Below are 22,448 nucleotides of genomic sequence, written 5' to 3' on the forward strand. Positions count from 1 at the left end.
TGCAAATAGTTAAAGTAAAAAAAGGAAAATAAATCAACATAAATATGGGTTGTATTTACAATTGTGTTTGTTCTTCACTGGTTGCCCTTTTCTTGTGGCAACAGGTCACAAATCTTGCTGCTGTGATGGCACACTGTGATATTTCACCCAATAGATATGGGAGTTTATCAAAATTGGATTTGTTTTCGAATTCTTTGTGGGTCTGTGTAATCTGCGGGAAATATGTGTCTTTAATATGGTCATACATTTGACAGGAGGTTGTGGGCAGTGTGCACATAGCCTGTCTTCTCTTGAGAGCCAGGTCTGCCTACGGCGGCCTTTCTCAATAGCAAGGCTATGCTCACCGAGTCTGTACATAGTCAAAACTTTCCTTAATTTTGGGTCAGTCACAGTGGGACAGGTATTCTGCCACTGTGTACTCTCTGTTTAGGACCAAATAGCATTCTAGTTTACTCCGTTTTTCTGTTCTTTATAATGTGTCAAGTAATTATCTTTCTGTTTTCTCATGATTTGGTTGGATCTAATTGTGTTGCTGTCCTGGGGCTCTGGGGGTCTGTTTGTGAACAGTCTCTCTCTCTCTCTCACCCTTGACCCTCCAACTTCTGTCTGTCTGTCTGTCTGTCTGTCTGTCTGTCTGTCTGTCTGTCTGTCTGTCTGTCTGTCTGTCTGTCTGTCTGTCTGTCTGTCTGTCTGTCTGTCTGTCTGTCTGTCTGTCTGTCTGTCTGTCTGTCTGTCTGTCTGTCTGTCTGTCTGTCTGTCTGTCTGTCAGTGAGCTAGTAGAAAATACCACATGGTCAATGGAGCATTATAACGGTATGGAGGGGAACAAGAGAGGTCTTTTAGAGACTGGTATTGTAGATTTATTGGTCCCCCTTCAGACCTGACACACCCTGGAGGCTACAGGTCCTGCAGCTGGGTGGAAATGATTCCTAAAGCGTGTCTGACTGACTGGACTGAGGTTTAGCTTTATGTTCAGTCAGTCTTCCTGAAACCCTCTAGAAACTAACGCTCCATGGCCGCTTTGGTTGATTTGGCAAGACCTCCTGTGTTCAGTCAAATATTTGTGTGGTAGACCTGAATAAACATGTAATTATTACCAAGGCTGTAGAGGTAGAGAGGTATTACTTTACAGTCTGGGTGTTTTTCCCCCTTGGCATTAAAGAAACATGCACAGTTTACGTTAAACTCCAGCTAAATATCTCAGAATGAAGTCACAGGCTTGAACATCCATTACATGACATAAATGCTACACTCCTACAGGTGCATCTGAAATAGCATCCTATTCCCTATATAGTCTACTAATATTGATCAGAACCTCTAAACCCTGACCCTCCAACCTCTCTCTCGCTCTCTCTGTGAGGAACTAACCCCCAAACCTCCAACCTCCCTCTCTCTGTGAGGAACAAACCCAACCCTCCAACCTCCCTCTCTCTGTCAGGAACTAATCCGACCCTCCAACCTCCTTGCTCTCTCTCTCTCTCTATCTAAGGAACTAATCCAACCCTCCAACCTCCCTCTCTGTAAGGAACTAATCCAACCCTCCAACCTCCCTCTCTCTCTCTCTCTGTAAGGAACTAATCCAACCCTCCAACCTCCCTGCTTCATCTCTCTCTCTGTAAGGAACTCATATTTGTATAGCTTAACTAAACTTCTGGGTTGGCATCAAAGCTGCAGCAACTCCCAGTCTCCCTCCCTAGATCTTGAGGGCTTTAAAACTGTTCTGTATGGCATAAAAGCTAAAGCCATGTCTGAGGGAAACACCTTGGAATGTTTCTTGTTCCATTTGCCCAAATACTACCCATCAAGGGGAGACAGGGCAGACATCAGAGCTCTGTAACAGTTAGATATGCTCTAGAAACATATGATCCTGTAGCTCTTCGCCTGGCAATGTAACTTGATGATGTAATGTAAATGTGTCAGTCCGCCTGGCAGTGTGACTTGATGATGTAATGTAAATGTGTCAGTCTGCCTGGCAGTGTAACTTGATGATGTAATGTAAATGTGTCAGTCTGCCTGGCAGTGTAACTTGATGATGTAATGTAAATGTGTCAGTCTGCCTGGCAGTGTAACTTGATGATGTAATGTAAATGTGTCAGTCTGCCTGGCAGTGTAACTTGATGATGTAATGTAAATGTGTCAGTCTGCCTGGCAGTGTAACTTGATGATGTAATGTATTATGTTACTTATCACTGTTAGCTTATCACTGTTAGCTTGTTAGCATTATTATCTTTTTACGGAAACATGTTGGATACACTCTTGAATAGTTTGATACATTCCTCATAAATGTGCATAATATCACTAGAAATAATTCATCAGTGGTTTGGTTGCCTTTCAAGTGTCAGTTTGGTAACTCTTTATTTGGATAGTCCATCTGAAGATGCTCTACATACTATCAGTAACATTTCAACTAACTAACATTTCAACTAACGATCTACTAACCTTAACCCTTATCCTAACCCTAAACTTAACCCTTCCCCTAACTCTTATTCTAACCCTAACACTAACCGAAACGTTAGCAAGCACTTGTTTATCAACAGACGGTCTGTAGAGCATGTATAGATGGACTACTATCCGGACAATCCAAATAAAGTGTGAATGTCCGTTGTTTTTCTTCAAATAACAGAAGGATTTCTGTTGTGCGGTTTGTTTCTATGGTAGCGATCAGGGAAAGAAGCCAACAATAACTACTGCTTCAGGTCTGCTGAAGTAATTCAGGTCTCAGTTGGTGACATAAAATAAAAATCAGAAAGACTGTATGTCCTCCTTGGACTGATGGAACTTTACATCTTTCTCAGGAGGTCCAATGCATCTGTGCTTTTTTTTTGGTTTACCAGTTCTAAATTCAAAACTTAATTTATATAATAATATATACCAGCAGGAAATGAACCTATAATCGTGTCATTGCTCTAGTGCTGTGCTCTACCAGCTGAGCCACAGAGTAAACCCAATGAAACAGTTAACAATGGAATGAATAATCCCTGCTGAAACACTCTGGGTGTGGGTGAGACAGATGTATTAACAAAAAGGAGTTTTGTCAGAGTTCCCAGTCCAGGCCAATGACTAAATCAACTTTGTTGAGGTCAAACTGAGACGTTCTGTGGTAAAATAGATGTCCTGGCTATGATACTCTCTACAGTGGATGTCCTCAGAAGGTGAAATAACCTTAATGTGTGGCTGACCGGGTTTAAACCCGGGTCATGTGTTCAGTGGCGGTTCTAGACCATTTCAACTAGGGGGGGCCAAGCTGGGGCCAGTTGTACTGTTAGAGGGGCCAGTTACATTAGACGTTATTGTTGTCATATCGTTTTCTTCACTGCATTAGCAGGCATTAGCAGGCAAAAGACCATGTTCATAGTCATTATCGTTGCCACTGTCTAATAACGGATGTAACCGCTAGTACATGTGTTAGGTAACTGAGCTAAAGCCCAGGCATCAGTGTGAGGAGCTGATGCAAGTCTTCATGTCCCAGGCGAGGGATGGCATTACATTTGTGATTAATTTGATGACAAATAATGATATCTCTAAAATATATTCGTTCACATGAATTAATCAATTTTCGTTTAAATCGATTCTACACATTTTCTTTCCACATACTGTATTTGTGGTAAAAAAAAATAAGATCGACTCCGTTAGTTTTACATTTTATTTTTTGTGTGTGCAAAAGTGTCTTGGCTCACTCCCCACGCCCCTCCCTATAACCGTTGAGTCCTTCACTATATATTCCTGGTCGCACCGTTCCCCGACTTGTCAGGAGTTCGGAGGCCAACAGAATAAAGGGAAAAGGCCAAGATGCAGCACTTAACTTTATTGACTTTGGCGCTCACCTTGATTGCAACGATTTGTTTTGCAAAGTCACCCTATCAATCAGTTCTTCAGCACAGCAGAATAAGAGGCAGACAGCATGGGTAAGGCGCATACGTTATTATTCCAATGATAATGTGCACATAGAAAGTTCTGAAATTTCAAATGGCAAAAGCAAACATAACTTTTGGTTCGTATAATTACAAAGCATGATTTATGTTTTATGCTATAAAATATATAGCCTTCTAGAGCTACTGATTTTTAATGGCATACTGTGTTGTACTTCACAACTAATTCAATATAAGTGATAGGTAAACTCAAAGTGTCTACTGTAATGTGCCGGCAAAATAAAACTGAATGAAATATTCTCTCATCTCTTTTAGACCCAACGTGTGCGCGATGCAAAAGATACAGGGGACCGACAAGAAATATTTCACCAACTGCAAACAATGGTACCATCGCAAGATCTGCGGCAAGCCAACGTGAGTGTAATATAAACATGTTATTCACATGCACGTTCATTTGAATGGTTGACAGTGAGTTGATTTATTACAACATGCTGCGTCAATATATTGGTATTATAGCCTACTAGTGTAGACTATACATATAGTGTGCATGGATAAGCTGGCTATCATAAGGAAGGAAGATCTGAAAACTTTTTTGTCATTTGTGCTGAGCATATCTTCATTTAGATATGAAAACAATATATTCTAAGTAAGATTGATCAGTTTTCCACTGGGGTAAATAAGGAATTTTCCTTTTGTGTGGGTTTATTGAAGGAGAACTCCCAACTAAGATTGTCAAGCTGAACGAAAAGTAGCTGAAACATTTAACCTTCACCTCTACACTGCTGAAGGCAGCAGGGCTAAAGACAGAAACCAACAGAAGAACTGAGTTCTACCATGACCTTTGCATCCCAAATTGCACCCTATTCCTTGTATAGTGCACTACTGTTGACCAGGGCCCATTTGGGACGTAACCATATAATAGAGATAGATGGTGTACAGGGAGAAGGAATTGATTTCACTGAGCTATGCTAAATTGGTACATTTTCCAGTCCAAAACACCAGCTTGCATAACATCTAAACCTTCAGAGAGAGTAAGCATGATGAAGGTGACAGTTATAAGGAGCACATAAGTGAAATTCCTTCCTGAAACAGTAGCCCAACTATTTAAGTCGCTAACCATAATAACTTGCTGTTGAAAAAGTGACATGCAGTGAGGTCTGTTTTCAATCATCTGCTGGGATTAACCTTGTTCAGATTGGTTCAGTAAGGCAAGCAGCTAGCTCCACGTTGAAGTGGGAAGTTCTTTTTCTTCATCCTTTTATGAGAACCTCTCCTGCAGTCGTTGGGTCCTGCCAGGACAGTCTGATGCCAGTGTAAATGAAAGAGAGTGTACGTCCTAAACGGCACCCTATTCCCTATATAGTGCACTACTTTTGACCAGAGTCCTATGGCCAATGGCACCTTATTCCCTATAGTGGGAATAAGGTGCCATTGACACCTTATTCTCTGCAAGACGTCCCAACAGTCCTGGGAGAGAAAATATCCTGTAAAAGGTGTTAGAGACTTAATGGTCCAATGTTTAAAACGTTCAGCTGTATTAGTCTCTGCTCTAGTTGTAGTAGTCTGTAGTCTAGCTGTAGTAGTCTCTAGTCTAGCTGTAGTAGTCTCTAGTCTAGCTGTAGTAGTCTCTAGTCTAGCTGTATTAGTCTGTAGTCTAGCTGAAGTAGTCTCTGGTCTAACTGTAGTAGTCTAGCTATAGCAGTCTGTAGTCTAGCTGTAGTAGTCTGTAGTCTAGCTGTATTAGTCTAGTCTAGCTGTAGTAGTCTCTGGTCTAGCTGTAGTAGTCTCTGGTCTAGCTGTAGTAGTCTCTGGTATAGCTGTAGTAGTCTAGTCTAGCTGTAGTAGTCTCTAGTCTAGCTGTAGTAGTCTGTAGTCTAGCTGTGGTAGTCTCTGGTCTAGCTGTAGTAGTCTCTGGTCTAGCTGTAGTAGTCTCTGGTCTAGCTGTAGTAGTCTCTGGTCTAGCTGTAGTAGTCTCTGGTCTAGCTGTAGTAGTCTCTGGTCTAGCTGTAGTAGTCTCTAGTCTAGCTGTAGTAGTCTCTGGTCTAGCTGTAGTAGTATCTGGTCTAACTGTAGTAGTCTCTAGTCTAGCTGTAGTAGTCTCTGGTCTAGCTGTAGTAGTCTCTGGTCTAGCTGTAGTAGTCTCTAGTCTAGCTGTGGTAGTCTCTAGTCTAGCTGTAGTAGTCTCTGGTCTAGCTGTAGTAGTCTCTGGTCTAGCTGTAGTAGTCTCTGGTCTAGCTGTAGTAGTCTCTGGTCTAGCTGTAGTAGTCTCTGGTCTAGCTGTAGTAGTCTCTGGTCTAGCTGTAGTAGTCTCTGGTCTAGCTGTAGTAGTCTCTAGTCTAGCTGTAGTAGTCTCTAGTCTAGCTGTAGTAGTCTCTAGTCTAGCTGTAGTAGACAACATGAAGCATGGACAACTATTTCTAGACCATTTTGTTTTACTAGCTTATTGATAATATATATACAGTACCAGACACACCTACTCATTCAAGGGCATTTCTTTATTTTGACTATTTTATACATTGTAGAATAATAGTGAAGACATCAAAACTATGAAATAACACATATGGAATCATGTAGTAACCAAAAAAGTGGTAAACATATCAAACTATATTTGAGAATCTTCAAAGTAGCCACCCTTTGCCTTGATGACAGCTTTACACACTCTTGGCATTCTCTCATCCAGTTTCACCTGGAATGCTTTTCCAACAGTCTTGAAGGAGTTCCCACATATGCTGAGCACTTGTTGGCTGCTTTTCCTTCACCCTGCGATCCAACTCATCCCAAACCATCTCAATTGGGTTAAGGTCAGGTGATTGTGCAGGCCAGGTCATCTGATGCAGCACTCCATCACTCTCCTTCTTGGTCAAATAGCCCTTACACAGCCTGGAGGTGTGTTGGGTCATTGTCCTGTTGAAAAACAAATGATAGTCCCACTAAGCGCAAACCCGATGGGATGGTGTATCGCTGCAGAATGCTGTGGTAGCCAAGCTGGTTAAGTGTGCCTTGAATTCTAAATAAATCACTGACAGTGTCACCAGCAAAGCACCCCCACACCACTACACCTCCTCCTCCATGCTTCACTGTGGGGACCATACATGCAGAGATCATTCTTTTACCTACTCTCCATCTCACAAAGACACGGCGGTAGGAACCAAAAATGTCAAATTTGGAGTCATCTGACCAAAGGATAGATTTCCACCGGTCTAATGTCCATTGCTTGTGTTTCTTGGACCAAGCAAGTCTCTTTTTCTTATTGGTGTCCTTTAGTTGTGGTTTCTTTGCAGCAGTTCGACCATGAAGGCCTGATTCACGCAGTCTCCTCTGAACCGTTGATGTTGAGATGTGTCTGGTAACTCTAATGAAACTTTCAAAGTTCTTGACATTTTCCGGATTGACTGACCTTCATGTCCTAAAGTAATGATGGACTGTCATTTCTCTTTGCTTATTTGAGCTGTTCTTGACATAATATGGACTTGGTATTTTACCAAATAGGGCTATCTATAATATATTTCAATTTGTTCAACACTTATTTTGTTACTATACGATTCCATGTTATTTCCTATTTTTGATGTCTTCACTATTATCCTACAATGTAGAAAATAGTAAAAATAAAGAAAAACTCTGGAATGAGTAGGTGTGTCAACTTTTGACTGGTATTATATATATATATATATAAATAGGATATATATTATTTAGTTTCAAAAGAATGGCTGACAAATTAATATATTAGTAGTAACAGTAATGGAAATTGGTTTGCGTTAGTTTTTGATCTTCATGTTAAGCTCATGAGTTAGACACAATCCTGTTAGTTTGGTTCTCAGCAATGAGGAAATGACTCATCCAGGAATCATTGAGTCATCAACTTTGTTGCTGTATCCTCATCTCTTTTTGTGACATCAACAACGATGGGAAGTTTGACAAGTTTTAGTGTTAGTTTGGACAAAATAAATTACTGGGTTAGCTATGTAGTTGGTTTGGGGGAGATACATGATGGGTAGTTAATTTGGACGAGATAAATGCTGGGTTAGCTAGGTAGTTAGTTTGGAGGAGATACATGGTGGGTTAGCTAGGTAGTTAATTTGGACAAGATAAATGCTGGGTTAGCTAGGTAGTTAGTTTGGAGGAGATACATGGTGGGTTAGCTATGTAGTTAGTTTGGGGGAGATCATTTCTGGGTTAGCTAGGTAGTTAGTTTGGGGAGATAAATAGCTGGGTTAGCTAGGTAGTTAGTTTGGAGGAGATGCATGGTGGGTTAGCTAGGTAGTTAATTTGGACAAGATAAATGCTGGGTTAGCTAGGTAGTTAATTTGGATGAGAAATGCTGGGTTAGCTAGGTAATTCGTTCGGGGGAGATAAATGCTGGGTACTTAGTTTGGGGGAGATAAATGCTGGGTATTTAGTTTGGGGGAGATAAATGCTGGGTATTTAGTTTGGGGGAGATACATGGTGGGTTAGCTATGTAGTTAGTTTGGGGGAGATCAATTCTGGGTTAGCTAGGTAGTTAGTTTGGGGAGATAAATAGCTGGGTTAGCTAGGTAGTTAGTTTGGGGGAGATATATTCTGGGTTAGCTAGGTAGTTACACAGTAGATAATGGATACCTTGTATCTCTCTAATCAATCAGTCTGGGTAGTGTTAAATAGCTCGACCACCTCAGAGTATAAAAGGACAACTCAGGTTACCAACATCAATCTTCCAGATAGGCCCTGTCCTGGACCTTGGGCAGTCAAGGCACTGACAGCCTTCCACAGTAGTGGCGGTTTGATTGACGTCAATGTTAACATCCCTGCAGGGGGCAAGATGGTATTGGTTATTGCTCTGTCTAACATTCCTCTGAGATTGTGTTGTAGGTTTTGCATGGCATGGGAAAGCCATGTGTCGACCATTGCACCATTATACTGCCTTTGGAATGGGTGTGCTAAGAAAACATGCATTTGCTATTTAGGATGTGTGTGTGTGTGTGTGTGTGTGTGTGTGTGTGGTGTCTTCTGTTCCTGGCTTTTTCTTGTTATTTGATCTCCCTTGATAAGTATTGTGAAATTATCTAGATGTTTCCTGTAGAAAATTGAACCACAGACACGAACTTGATGACTTTGTAATGGGAGACGTTTGCTGGCGATTCACAACAGTGTTTCTTTCATTGGAAATCTCATGAAAGTTGAAGAGGAAGTGAAACTTTGCTGTGGGCGCTGGATGTTTGGAGGAAATGATGGCTTTAGAGGGCACTGTTGAGGGACTTCCATCCATAAACACACACTAATCATTCATAAGGGAGCCAGGAAAATTGACTTTTTCCATAGCAAGCTAGACCTACTGTGTCAATTTGAGAGGGCTGGGACTGGGAGTTAGAGAGTTGCGTTCAAAAGGACAAACCTGGGCTTGTGTCAACAAAGGTTCCAAAAAGCTTTTATCAGTTTAGATTTAATTACATTTACAGACAGACACAGACATCCATGGAAAGAGGGAGCTGACCTTTTAAAATACTATTCAGAATATTTATTATACTTTATCATTTTCTCTAGCCTGTCTGAGGTGCCAAATGAGCAGTGGGTTTGTTGTTTTGGGACTATTCTATTGGCCTGTTAGGCCAGGCAAGCAACAACAACAAAAAACACAGAACATTTTTTAAGTGATTTCAAATAGTATTTGAACCCAGGTCTGGATGGAGGGGAGTTTTGAACACTGAGGTGTGTTAGCAGCTTTCATTGTGCTGAACTGAACAATCCCTGTCTGTGTGACTGTGAGTGACCACTGGGCTTAACAGGTAATGGGTTAGAATGCAGGCCATGGGGACATGGTGCTGCTGGTGCTAGAGGTTACAGCTCACTTGAGGGGAGACCTCATAACTCTGAGTCACCAATAACCCTAACAACACCCCTTAGTTACCTCCCAACAGCCCTTAGCTACCTCCCAACAGCCCTTAGCTACCACCCAACAGCGCTTAGCTACCTCCCAACAGCCCTTAGCTACCTCCCAACAGCCCTTAGCTACCTCCCAACAGCCCTTAGCTACCTCCCAACAGCCCTTAGCTACCTCCCAACAGTCCATAGCTACCTCCCAACAGCCCTTAGCTACCTCCCAACAGCCCATAGCTACCTCCCAACAGCCCATAGCTACCTCCCAACAGCCCATAGCTACCTCCCAACAGCCCTTAGCTACCTCCCAACAGCCCTTAGCTACCTCCCAACAGCCCTTAGCTACCTCCCAACAGCCCTTAGCTACCTCCCAACAGCCCTTAGCTACCTCCCAACAGCCCTTAGCTACCTCCCAACATCCCCTAGCTACCTCCCAACAGCCCTTAGCTACCTCCCAACAGCCCTTAGCTACCTCCCAACAGCCCTTAGCTACCTCCCAACATCCCCTAGCTACCTTTAAAGTCCCACTCTCAACGCCAATGCATTGGTTCTTCTGTTTTTCTCAGCAATCACACTATGTTTTGAAGTAGTAACATTTGACTAAAGGTGAATCCCGGAGCTAAGTAGTCTGTAAAGCTTTATACACGGTCACTTTTACTACAAATTACATCTTGTTTTTTTTGTCTGGGAAAGGAACCTTTTAGTTTTTTGATTAAAAAAACAATTTTTTGGATATAGTACCTATGAATAGAAAGCCAGAGTGAGAGATGACTGTGTGGGAAATTCTAATCTATCTAGCATGCTAATTTCATCATGGAACCCATAAAGTTAAATGGACCTTAACTCTCTTCTTTAATACTTCTGTCTGGTGGATAGCTTGCCTCAACACTTGGAAGTCTCAATGTACGCTGTGTTTGAATTATGCGACTTTACTGTTTATTTTGTCAGAAATCCATAGCTACCATCTTTGTTTATGCTTGTGGAGAACAAATCGAAGTTGAGTTACCATCTGTTTTGAAAATCTGACTGGTTTGGTTTCCAGGCTACTGTGTTTTAAAGGGTTTCCCCATAACCACCCCACCCTCGCTGAATGTTAGGATTGTCACCTAACCATGTTTCTGAGCTGCCAACTACCCTCTCCCTAGGAGTTTAACAGTAGCTAATTGCTCAGATCCTCGCCTGGTCTTTAACAGCTTTTACAGTATAGTTCATTATGCTGGAGTTAACTAGGGTTGACGTGACAAGTGGGTATAGATGTGTCTGGCTCAGGTAGTTTTCCATTGACTTTCATCAATGTTAGGACTCAGAGTTGATCCTCTTTTACATTTTAGTTATTTAGCAGACTATTATCCAAAGCGACTTACAGTTAGTGCATTCATCTTTAAAATAGCTTGGGCAGGAACTCTGCTGAAGAGCTTTGAATGGGATTTGACGCCCCCCCCAAGATGCCAAATCATTTTTGCGTAGCTTTCCACACCTTTTGCCTTATCTTTTTTGACTGTGTTATGTATTGTTAATGTTGCCACTGTGTGTTCCTCACTATAACCTATGTGTGCCACTGTTTGATTAGCAATACTAATGTTTACACAATGGACTAGCATCCTTTATTTATTGTTTTCTGGTTGTATGAAGAACTTGCCACCGAATGTAGCTAGTTAAAACCTTCCTTTTCGTGGATATAGACCACTTATTTTTGACTTAACTTTAAGGTTCACATTTTTACCCGGTACACCTTCGCTTGGCCGCTCTCTCTTTGTTTTTACTGGCAGGAGCCTGTGTTTCAGTATCGCTCTCTTAGTCCCCTTTCAGGAGTTTCCTTTGGCCAACCCTGGGTCTGTGGGTTCCTTCTCTCTCTCTCTCTCTCTCTCTCTCGCTCTCTCTCTCTCTCTCTCTCTCTGAGGAAATTAGCTTTTTATGACCTTCCAGGAGCAGCTGAGCCCAGTTCAGATTTATTGTGGAAATATCTCAAATGCACAAAATGACATAACTATGTGTATAGCATGTGGCTGTATCATTTAACCTAAGACACATTGCTCAATCTTTTGTAGCCTGGTCACAGATATGTTTGTAGCAAGACAACACACTTCAAAGGGTAAGGAGAAACTGACCTGTTGTTTTCATCTCTGATTGGCTGCAGTCATCCTTAACATGTGTTCTTATTGGTCAACAGGGTGATCAGCTATGAGTGTTGCCCCGGTTATGAGAAGCTTCCAGGAGAGAAGGGGTTGTCCTGCTGGTAAGAAGAAATCTGCTTTATTAGCCTGCAAATCAAGTTATAGCTCAGTCACTTACTATCCATATAATGCAACAGCTAGTCATCAATTCATGTCATGACCAACTTGGGATAATTATTTTTAGACAAGAAGCCTTTCAAACAAAATATGGCATCTCACTTTGATTGTCAAATATACATCCATCAAATCAACATTTGAATTTCATACATTCCCCCATACGATGGTTAAGACTTTAAAATGTTTTCCAGCCTTGCCGTTAGTGAACATCTACAACACGCTGGGTGTGGTTGGAGCCGCCACCACTAAGATGTACTCAGAGAGGGCTCAGCTGAGGGAGGAGATCGAGGGACCAGGGAGCTTCACCTTTTTCGCTCCCAGCAACCAGGCCTGGGCGGCCCTACCCAATGTGAGTGTGTCAGGAGGACAACTCTCCCTTCACAGGAGAGGGATACACTGAGAAAACTGGAAATGAAGTATAATTCACCCCAATCCTGTTGCATCTAGAGATATTGTATAATGCTGACCTCAGACTACGTGTTATCAGCCTAACCAGCCAAGGTAGCGTATCAGCGCTTTTTAGGAGCAGTAGATACTAGAACCAAGTCTTTGGTCAGTATATGTAATGGTACGAATGGTTAACTTGTGACTGATCGTTGTTCTGATGAAAATAGGACTCTGGTTTTTATGGTTGTAGGAAATCCTGGATGCTCTGGTGAGCAACGTGAATATTGAGCTGCTCAACGCACTCCACTACCACATGGTGAACCGCCGTTTGACCTCTGAGGACCTGAAGCATGGATCTGCCTTCCCCTCCATGTACCAAGACTTCAACGTTCACATCCACCACTACCCCAACGGAGTGAGTAGCATTTGTCCAATGTTAATGTTGCATTATATTGGAAGCACTGGTGGCACCTTAATTGGGGTTCATAGTAATGACTGGAATAGAATGGTATTGACACATCAAACACAGGGTTTCCATCTGTTTGATACCATTCCATTCACTTCATTTCGGGTCATTTATTATGAGCCATCCTACCGTCACCAGCCTCCTGTGATTGGAAGGTATATGATGTTGTGACCTGGCCTGGTCCCAGATCTGTTTGTGCAGTATGATCTAGGCCATCTGGGACCAAGCAAGTTGGAAGCTCTAGAGAGACAGCTCAACAACAAAAGAGACATGAACAGATATGTCGTCAGCTAAAAAATATTTACTGTACAATTTTGATAATTTTTTCAAATGGTCACATGTTGACCATCGATCGAAAGCCAGCTAAATCATGAGACAACTTTTCTTTTCTTTTTTCTCTCGTCATTGCAGATTGTAACAGTGAACTGTGCTCGTCTGGTGAAAACAGACCAGCATGCGACCAACGGGATCGTGCACGTCGTGGACAGAGTCATCACCGCGGTTACCAACGACGTGCACACTTTCATCGACACCGATGATGATCTGGAGACTCTTCGTGTAAGTAAACGACTTTAACAGTTTGTCACTTCATTCATTCATTCACAGAACAGTCTATCACACAGAACTCTCTTACCATTTCCTACATGTTGAACATATGCTATGCAATGTTGTGTCAGCTATCGGAATGTTACATTCACTGATCATTGACACGGTCTCAGTCTTTTGTATTGTATGTGCAATTTGAATCATGTAGAGAAAAGCTGTGTTGATTCAGTGTGTTGATTCTCTGCGTTTTAGACTGCTGTTGCTGCTGCTGGTCTGACCCAAATGCTCGAGAGCGATGGTCACTACACGGTGTTCGCTCCAACCAACGAAGCCTTCGAGAAGATCCCTCCTGAAATGCTCAACAGGATCCTGGGAGACCCCGTGGCTCTGAAAGGTTGTTTTTTTAAGGACAGTTGGATATAGAACGGGGAGATAGATATTGGAGACGGAAAACCAATGACTTATTAACGTGAACTAAGTTCTACTTGTGTCTGTACTCTCCATCCAGACCTGCTGAACTACCACATCCTGAAGAACATGCAGTGTGCAGAGTCCATCACATCTGGTACTCCCCTGGAGACCCTACAGGGGACTGTTCTAGAGGTGGGCTGTGATGGGGCTGACATGACCCTCAACGGGAAGGCCATCATCCAGAAGAAAGATCAGCTGGGGACCAACGGAGTTATCCACTACATCAACGAGCTCCTCATCCCAGACTCAGGTAATTCAGACCAGAGCAATAGATAGCCGTCTGTATATGACTTGGAGTCAAACTATTGGACCTCTGGCTCCTTAATGTCATGATAATTACATTATCAAGCTCCTCATCTCAGACAGGTATTGAAAACCAGTCTTAAATTGAGAGTTGCGTCAACGTCAAATTTAAGCCTCTAATCCAAACCAATGAATCCCTGCCTTCTTTTATGAGATTATTAGTAATGATGAGTCACGTCTGAAAAGGTCTCTGACTGTCATAGGAGTTGAAAGTCGAGTCTAAGTCTGTCTGTCTGTCTGTCTGGAAGGCTACTTCAGTGAATATGAAGTAGATTCAACTCAATGGTTCATGTTGAGACAAGACCTCAAGGCTACTTAATGAAGAGTCTCTCTGTTCAATGAGAAATGTTTATTTATGTACTGATCTCTTTTTAAGCTAAGACTTTGTTGGAGCTGGCCCAGGGATCTGCCGTTACCACAGCAACCAAGCTGTTTGTTGATGCTGGTCTTGGCTCCCACCTTTCTGGCTCAGAGGCTCTGACCATCCTGACCCCTCAGAATGAAGCTTTCAAAGGTAACATCGATCAATGGCGCTATCTCTCTCTCCATCTGTTTCTCTCCCCATCTCCATCTCTCTCTCTCTCTGTCCCTCTTTCTCTGTCTCTCTCTCCCTCTCTCTCTCTGTATCCCTCCCTCCCTCTCGCCTCTCTCTGTGCTAACAAACAGCAGTGACTTGAGCCATGATTCTTGACCCATTTCATTGAATCAATCTGATAAATTCTGTATCTATTGTTAACAGAGGGTGTGACAATGACTGGTGACCTGAAGAAGCTGTTGAAGAACCACATCCTGAAGGAGCAGCTGTCTTCAGGGTCACTGTACTACGGACAAGAGCTAGAGACTCTGGAAGGAATCAAACTCCGAGTGTTCGTCTACCGTAACGTAAGTACCCTGTAGGACCTACAGCTGGCATCAGATGGTATAAAAGCCGAGGTGCAAATTGATCAATTGAGCTGAATTAAGAGAGTGATCTGAAAGTCTGAGCACAGTTGTTCTTATGCAAAAAGACAACTCATTACAGAGATTACCCTCTTCCTAAGGGTTAACTCATTAGAGGTTACCCTCTTCCTAAGGGTTAACTCATTATATAGATTACCCTCTTCCTAAGGGTTAACTCATTACAGAGATTACCCTCTTCCTAAGGGGTAACTCATTATATAGATTACCCTCTTCCTAAGGGTTAACTCATTACAGAGGTTACCCTCTTCCTAAGGGTTAACTCATTATATAGATTACCCTCTTCCTAAGGGTTAACTCATTATATAGATTACCCTCTTCCTAAGGGTTAACTCATTATAGAGATTACCCTCTTCCTAAGGGTTAACTCATTACAGAGATTACCCTCTTCCTAAGGGTTAACTCATTACAGTGATTACCCTCTTCCTAAGGGTTAACTCATTATATAGATTACCCTCTTCCTAAGGGTTAACTCATTACAGAGATTACCCTCTTCCTAAGGGTTAACTCATTATAGAGATTACCCTCTTCCTAAAGGCTAACTCATTACAGAGATTACCCTCTTCCTAAGGGTTAACTGATTATATAGATTACCCTCTTCCTAAAGGCTAACTCATTACCGAGATTACCCTCTTCCTAAGGGTTAACTCATTATATAGATTACCCTCTTCCTAAGGGTTAACTCATTATAGAGATTACCCTCTTCCTAAGGGTTAACTCATTACAGAGATTACCCTCTTCCTAAGGGTTAACTCATTATATAGATTACCCTCTTCCTAAGGGTTAACTCATTACAGCGATTACCCTCTTCCTAAGGGTTAACTCATTACAGAGATTACCCTCTTCCTAAGGGTTAACTCATTATATAGATTAGCCTAAATACACTATCCCAAACTATACAAAGCATTATTGTGCTGTTTTCATATTAACAATGAACAGTTTATGGCTGGTCATCATTTTCTCCAAATGAGTGACAGAAGGAGGCAGCCAGATTAGTGGACCTTTACCCCTCGAAACATGTTTTGATCCAATGACACGAGAGAGAGTCCCTCTACACATCCTCATACTGTAGAATAGTTATCCAAGAATGTTGTTTCACACCGTTTTTCACAGCTCTGCTCTGTTCTCTCCTGGGTGGCAGATGAAGGTTGTTCGGGCAGCAGCTCTCACATTTCTGCTTTGTAATGGAATTTCCAGATGACCACAGTAAGCTTTTTTCCAGAGAGAGAGAGAGACCACTTGTGAGCCATCATTTCAGAGTGAAGGGCAGACAGGAAGGAAGCCATGTGCGTCCCTAATGGCACCCTATTCCCTATATAGTGCACTACTTTTGACCAGGGCCCATATGGCTCTGATCAAAGGTAATGTTCCCTCTTAATTTTTTGGGGGCACTGAGCACATTTCAAGTCTGCTGAGCGCATACTTGAACATTGTGAAAATTCTGTGCAACTTCCGGCACACTTTTACTGTGAACTCTTGAGGCTGTACCTACTTTAAGTTACAGTTTTAACAGTGGTCAAGTAGGCTACTGTGGCTATTTGATTCTAATGTAGGCCTACCAGAGTGGTCTACCATCAAAAACAATGGAGAAAATGCATCCCATAACATTTTAACATGGAAATAGCTGTTCTGTCATTAACAGACTACAGTAGCAGCCAATGTGTGGTGTTCAATGTTGGCCTACATTCCATGAGACTTCTGAAAAAAACATGCAGGGCTTGACATTAACCTGTTTATTCACTTGTCCTTTAGACAAGGAGGTGACTGGAAATGTTGTGTTGTTTGATGAAAGAAACCACTTGACAAAATAAAATTCATTATTATTCTCATACCATTATTAGAGAGAAACAGACACATTATGCTTCCCTCTGTCTATTCACTACTAAGCTTATTCAAGCCTGTCTCAAATTACAACACTGTCCCTTTAAGACATTAAAAAAAAATCTCTCTACCTGACTGGCTTTTCGAAGATGTCTAGAAATGCATATGTTTTGTGCTCTTTTGGGAAACAACCACTCCACCAATGTTGACTAGAAATTAACTATAACTGGGCTAATAACTCACTAACTAGCAAAGGATATGAACAAATGTTCACAGGTGGCTACATGCAGCTTTGATCTCAAAACAAGCGCTCATGCTTTAAACGCAGTCCAGTTGAATGTGAATGGCACAGATCCATATATAGCAATGGATATTTGCCTATAGGCCTACTGCAGCTCTGATTGGTTATGGCGCACCGATTACGGGCCTGAGTCGTGCCTGTCAATGCAATAGAATCATATACTAATGCGCTCTGCCTACAATAAAATATCTTGCACAGTTAGTTTTGCATACTAATAAGTCTTGCATAGTTAATTTTTTTTCGATATGTTACATTGAAAGTGGCTAGTACTGCGTTGATTCGATCACAATTCCCACAGTAGAGTGAAACGTTGATAGTGTTAACTAAAGGGGACAAGTAGAAAGTTGAGTGGAGTTCCATCTTGCTACATGCCCGTGTGCAGGTTAGAGGGAACACTGGTCCAACCCAGTGCCCTATATAAATAATACGATGCTATTTGGGATGTTGTCATGGTGACGGGTAGAACAAACGTCTCTCTCTCTCTCTCTCAAAATAACAGAGCCTGTGCATTGAGAACTCCTGTATCGTTGCCCACGACAAGATTGGCCGTTTCGGTAGCATGTTCACAGTCGACAAGGTCGTGACTCCCCCAATGGGCACCATCATGGATGTCCTGAAGGCTGATAACCGATTCAGGTGAGAGTCAATGAATCAGTGAATGATTCAATGAAAAGGATTACCAAGTTTGTCCTCAATAATATCTTGAGGCAATATAATTCAATTTCATAAGAACAAGAACAGACATGTAGCATATGAGCAAAAAAAGATAGTAGCTTCTGCCTACGTTCCACAGCGTGTGTTCTGCTTCTGTAGCTAGATATCCTGAGAAGTCCCCCCATGCGTCTAATGTTTTATCCAGAACTGAAAGGCAATATGCTGCTTCATTTCCACCCACGTTCAGAGACCTGGCTCTTTTCTGTTTACTCTGTATCTTTTCACTACCAGTGATCTGTTCTGCCATGATTCAACTCATACATGTTCGGTAAATTTGGCACATCAGAAACCACAACTCATCGATGCTTTTTAAAACTTTCCTATTAGTCAACTGTCAAGTTCTGTTTCGTCCTCTGAAGTTTTTTTTTCGTTTTTTTTAACTGTGTGTGTTGGAAATCAGTCAGTTGTCAAGTCTTCTTTCTTCCTCTGAGGATGGTCTTTCTAAAGTGTGCGTTCCCTTCTTTTTTTCCAGTCTGTTGGTCGGTGCCATCCAGACGGCTGGCTTGACAGAGCTGATGAACCAGGCCGGTCCCCATACCGTGTTCGCTCCCACCAACGATGCTTTCAGCGCCTTGCCAAAGGCTGACCTCAACAAACTCATGCGTAAGGACATGCCTGGCTCCAGACATTCTAGTTTTTCTCGAACAAAACCAGTCTCAAACGAGAACACAGGGTTGAGGTCTGGTAATGTGAGACTAGGATAGTTATAACAGACACCTCTCTGCCATATGTGCTCTATCACATGCATGCCATATGTGGTGTATGCCATATGTGGTGTATGCCATATGTAGTGCATGCCATATGTGGTGCATGCCATATGTAGTGTATGCCATATGTGGTGTATGCCATATGTAGTGCATGCCATATGTGGTGTATGCCATATGTGGTGTATGCCATATGTAGTGTATGCCATATGTGGTGTATGCCATATGTAGTGTATGCCATATGTAGTGTATTTGGGTGACTGGCATACTGCCTTAACCAAACTGTGAACAGGTTTCATGACTGGCTTTGCAAAACAAAGCACTTTTCCAGCAAATAAAGAATCAATGGCACCTAAGGACAATCTGATTTGTCCCACAGTGAGAATATGTTCGGCAGACAGACAGAACTATTGGAATGAACCTAATAACCCATCTACACCCAGGAAATGATGACATGATGGAATGCATCTTGGATGCTGCCACTCGTATGAATGCCAAACAGCTGTGGGTAACTGGAGCCAGTTGTTCAGTTACAGTATGACCTACCTACAGTATACTGCAGCTATAATTACACTCGTTTGGGTATATAAAATCATTTATAAAAACAAAAAACCACTGCTGTTTGTTAATTATTGCCCTAACCGTTTCGCAAAACAACTATTCAGATGAGCAGGACCCGTTTATACAAATAACATTAGCATCATGTTGAAGAACTTCATGTTCAATAACTTGGCCACAGCAATAAGAATGTAGCTGTAATGCTAAAGTATATGCCAAATACCTTAACTCATCAGTTCCATGTTGTATCTTGCACAACCAATTCCTTTTCACTTTTTAAGCAATATTCATTCTTCAGTGTTTTAATGCGGACTAATAGTTTTCCTAATTCCTCTGTTTGTAAACGTCTAGACCATAGAGATACAACATGATCCGGTAAGTGTTCTAATATCAGCTTGTTGTCTAGGTAACCCCAAGGAGCTGGCCAGTGTGTTGAAGTACCACATGGCTAAAGAGATTCTGGTCAGTGGAGGAGTGGGCTCCCATACCAGACTGAAGCCTCTGCAGGGAGACAAGCTGGAGCTGAACATGGTACAGTAGGCCCTTATGACTGTTTGATCCTGGAACACATGATCCTGGAACAATTTAATCCGGGAACAATTTGATCCTGGAACAATTTGATCCTCGAACAATTTGATCCTGGAACACACGATCCTGGAACACACGATCCTGGAACACACGATCCTGGAACACACGATCCTGCAACACACGATCCTGCAACACACAATCCTAGAACACATGTGATCCTAGAACACATGATCCTAGAACACACAATCCTGGAACATTTTGATCCTAGAACAATTTGATCCTAGAACACACAATCCTGGAACAATTTGATCCTAGAACACACGATCCTAGAACAATTTGATCCAAGAACACGTGATCCTGTAACAATTTGATCCAAAAACAATTTGATCCTAGAACACATGATCCTAGAATAATTTCATCCTAGAACACATGATCCTGGAACAATTTGATCCTGTAACACACGTTTGATATTGATACTACTAACATGTACTACCATGTAATATCAGTACTACCATGTAATATCAGTACTGACATGTACATGTTTTTCTTTTTATTGATGATTTTGTTTTCAGTGGAGAAAAGAGGTACTTATTTTGTTGTGTACTTCTATTGCTTACATCACTTGTGTACAATGTATTGATATACATTCTTTCAACATGACTTGATTGTCTTGAACCCCTGTAATAAAAATATTAAGTATCATCTTATAAATGCCCTGTATGTTTTTCTCCTTCAGAGGAACCAGACCGTGTACATCAACAAGGTCCCAGTGGTTGAAGCCGACTTGATGGCCACCAATGGAGTTGTCCACGCTGTGGGAGCCATCATAAAGCCACTGCGTAAGAGCAATCGCTTTACTGTCCATGAATACTGAATAAACCATCTCACATTACTGTATATAACGTACTGTATTATCCTCCAATTGTCATTCCAACTCTGTCTCGTTCTCTCTCTCTATCTCCTCCAGCTCCTAAGGTTGACAGGGAACAGGCTGATGCCCCCGTCTCTTCCATGAGAGTAAGACATTTAGACGGTTAACTTATCACGTCTCTTTTGACTGTCTTATTAGATGACCGTCGTTGTAAATCGGCAGCTATGTGAATGTTCATTATCTTAAAAATATGTGTTTTTTTGTATTTGCTAATTTATATCTAAATATTGTTGTATTCCTTTCTTCACAGACGGACTCAAGAATCGGAGTCAAAAATGGTAACTACTCTCTGATCTATATATCTCACAGTCTCTGTTGTTGAACTGGTGTTAAATGTTGTTATAATCTTTGTTTTTTTTCAGATGATCTCTTCCAGAAGGTCAGGAAAAGTCTCTCCAGCAGGACGATGACTCGCGCCCAGTAAAACAAATTTAAGAGGAGAAAAAAACATAATTGCCTACAGTACATTAACACAAAATCAGGGTATTGTTCCTTTTGTTTATGGAAAATATTATTTTCTAGAACTCTAAAAGGGAGTCTTATCGATCCAATTTTGTCAAATATGATCAATAATAACCCAGCGTTAGATGAAGACAGAGATGGGATATCTCTTAGTGGAATATGTTATATAATTGCTTTCATATACCAAAAACCGAAGATTTAAATTTAATAGAATTACTTGTCTGTTTTCTTGAATGTGAAAATGGTCATTCAAAAAAAACAGCAACTAGCTATGACTACATATACTGTAGTTTCATCAAAGTGTTTTGAATGTTCACACGTGTCTTCTGTTTTTAAATGTAAACGCAGAGCAGATTTTTTGGGGGGAGAAATGTATACTGTATTTTGTTTTGATATGATAGATGTAGCATGTTCTGCATGTTTAAGCTGGAACGGAAAAGCTATTCGCAAATTAAGGTTGAAGTCATGACCTCTTGAGTTCTGATTCTGATTCTCTTTCACTTTTTTTTGTCATTAAACCTGTTGAAAACAACAATGCACCCACAGTCAAGTCACATGCTTTCCATTTGTAACATACTGTAGCAATATATTTTTGTGTGGAAAGCAAAGAGCAATGGTCGCACATTTCAAAAATAAAATGTTCATTTTGTAAACCCCAGAATTTGTTTGGATTACTTAAACTTCTATCCACGACAACACGTCAGTGTTTCAAGATATTGGCACGGCAGTTGTTTATATTATATCATATCTGCGTTCCAAATAGCATCCTATTCCCTTTATAGCGTACTACTGGGGCTCTGGTCCAAAGGCAGTGTACTGTATAGGGAATAGGGTGCCGTTTGGGACGTAGCCTATCCAATGTCTGAGAACAATGTCTTCCTTCTGTTTGAATTAAACTAACTCCTGCTGAAAACCACCCTCACAGATCCTTCTGTAGAACAAAGTCAACACCTCAGTGTACAGGAACTGTAAAGGACATTTTTCTCATCCATGTGATTGTGATATCAATAATACTTGAATCCAAGACCAATACTTTCAATTCACCACTCACTAACATTGACTTTAATGTTAAGTTTTAAAATCTTTTTAAAGTTTGTGTATGTATTTTCTCTGGAGGGGGGGAAAAGGAAGAATTGTTATCAGTCAAGAAATTAGAACATAGGAACCCTTACTGTGAGTTCCAGTTTCTTGGTTGAGCCTCGGGAGAAGGGCCGTGTACAAGAATGTTGTAAGGTAGAGCGAGAGAGGGAGAGAGAGAGACCGATATATGCGTGCAATAGCCAGCTCCC

The 22,448-nt window shown here is 41.5% G+C and overlaps 1 protein-coding gene across 1 annotated transcript; it reads left to right on the forward strand.

Moving 5' to 3' along the window:
• The first annotated feature begins 3,762 nt into the window (after positions 1-3,762).
• On the forward strand, positions 3,763-21,812 carry LOC100195362 (transforming growth factor beta induced). Its single transcript, NM_001140391.1, is given in 19 exon segments — positions 3,763-3,905; positions 4,185-4,283; positions 11,890-11,945; positions 11,947-11,955; positions 12,202-12,359; positions 12,648-12,812; positions 13,275-13,421; positions 13,662-13,803; positions 13,918-14,130; positions 14,560-14,697; positions 14,923-15,065; positions 17,762-17,898; positions 18,449-18,579; positions 19,645-19,769; positions 20,339-20,350; positions 20,503-20,605; positions 20,734-20,783; positions 20,948-20,975; positions 21,060-21,812. Coding segments are annotated over 19 exon segments (2,034 nt in total). The 5' UTR covers positions 3,763-3,789; the 3' UTR covers positions 21,122-21,812.
• Positions 21,813-22,448: the final 636 nt, after the last annotated feature.

Source organism: Salmo salar, chromosome ssa09, assembly GCF_905237065.1.
Source record: "Salmo salar chromosome ssa09, Ssal_v3.1, whole genome shotgun sequence".
Lineage (NCBI taxonomy): Eukaryota > Metazoa > Chordata > Actinopteri > Salmoniformes > Salmonidae > Salmo > Salmo salar.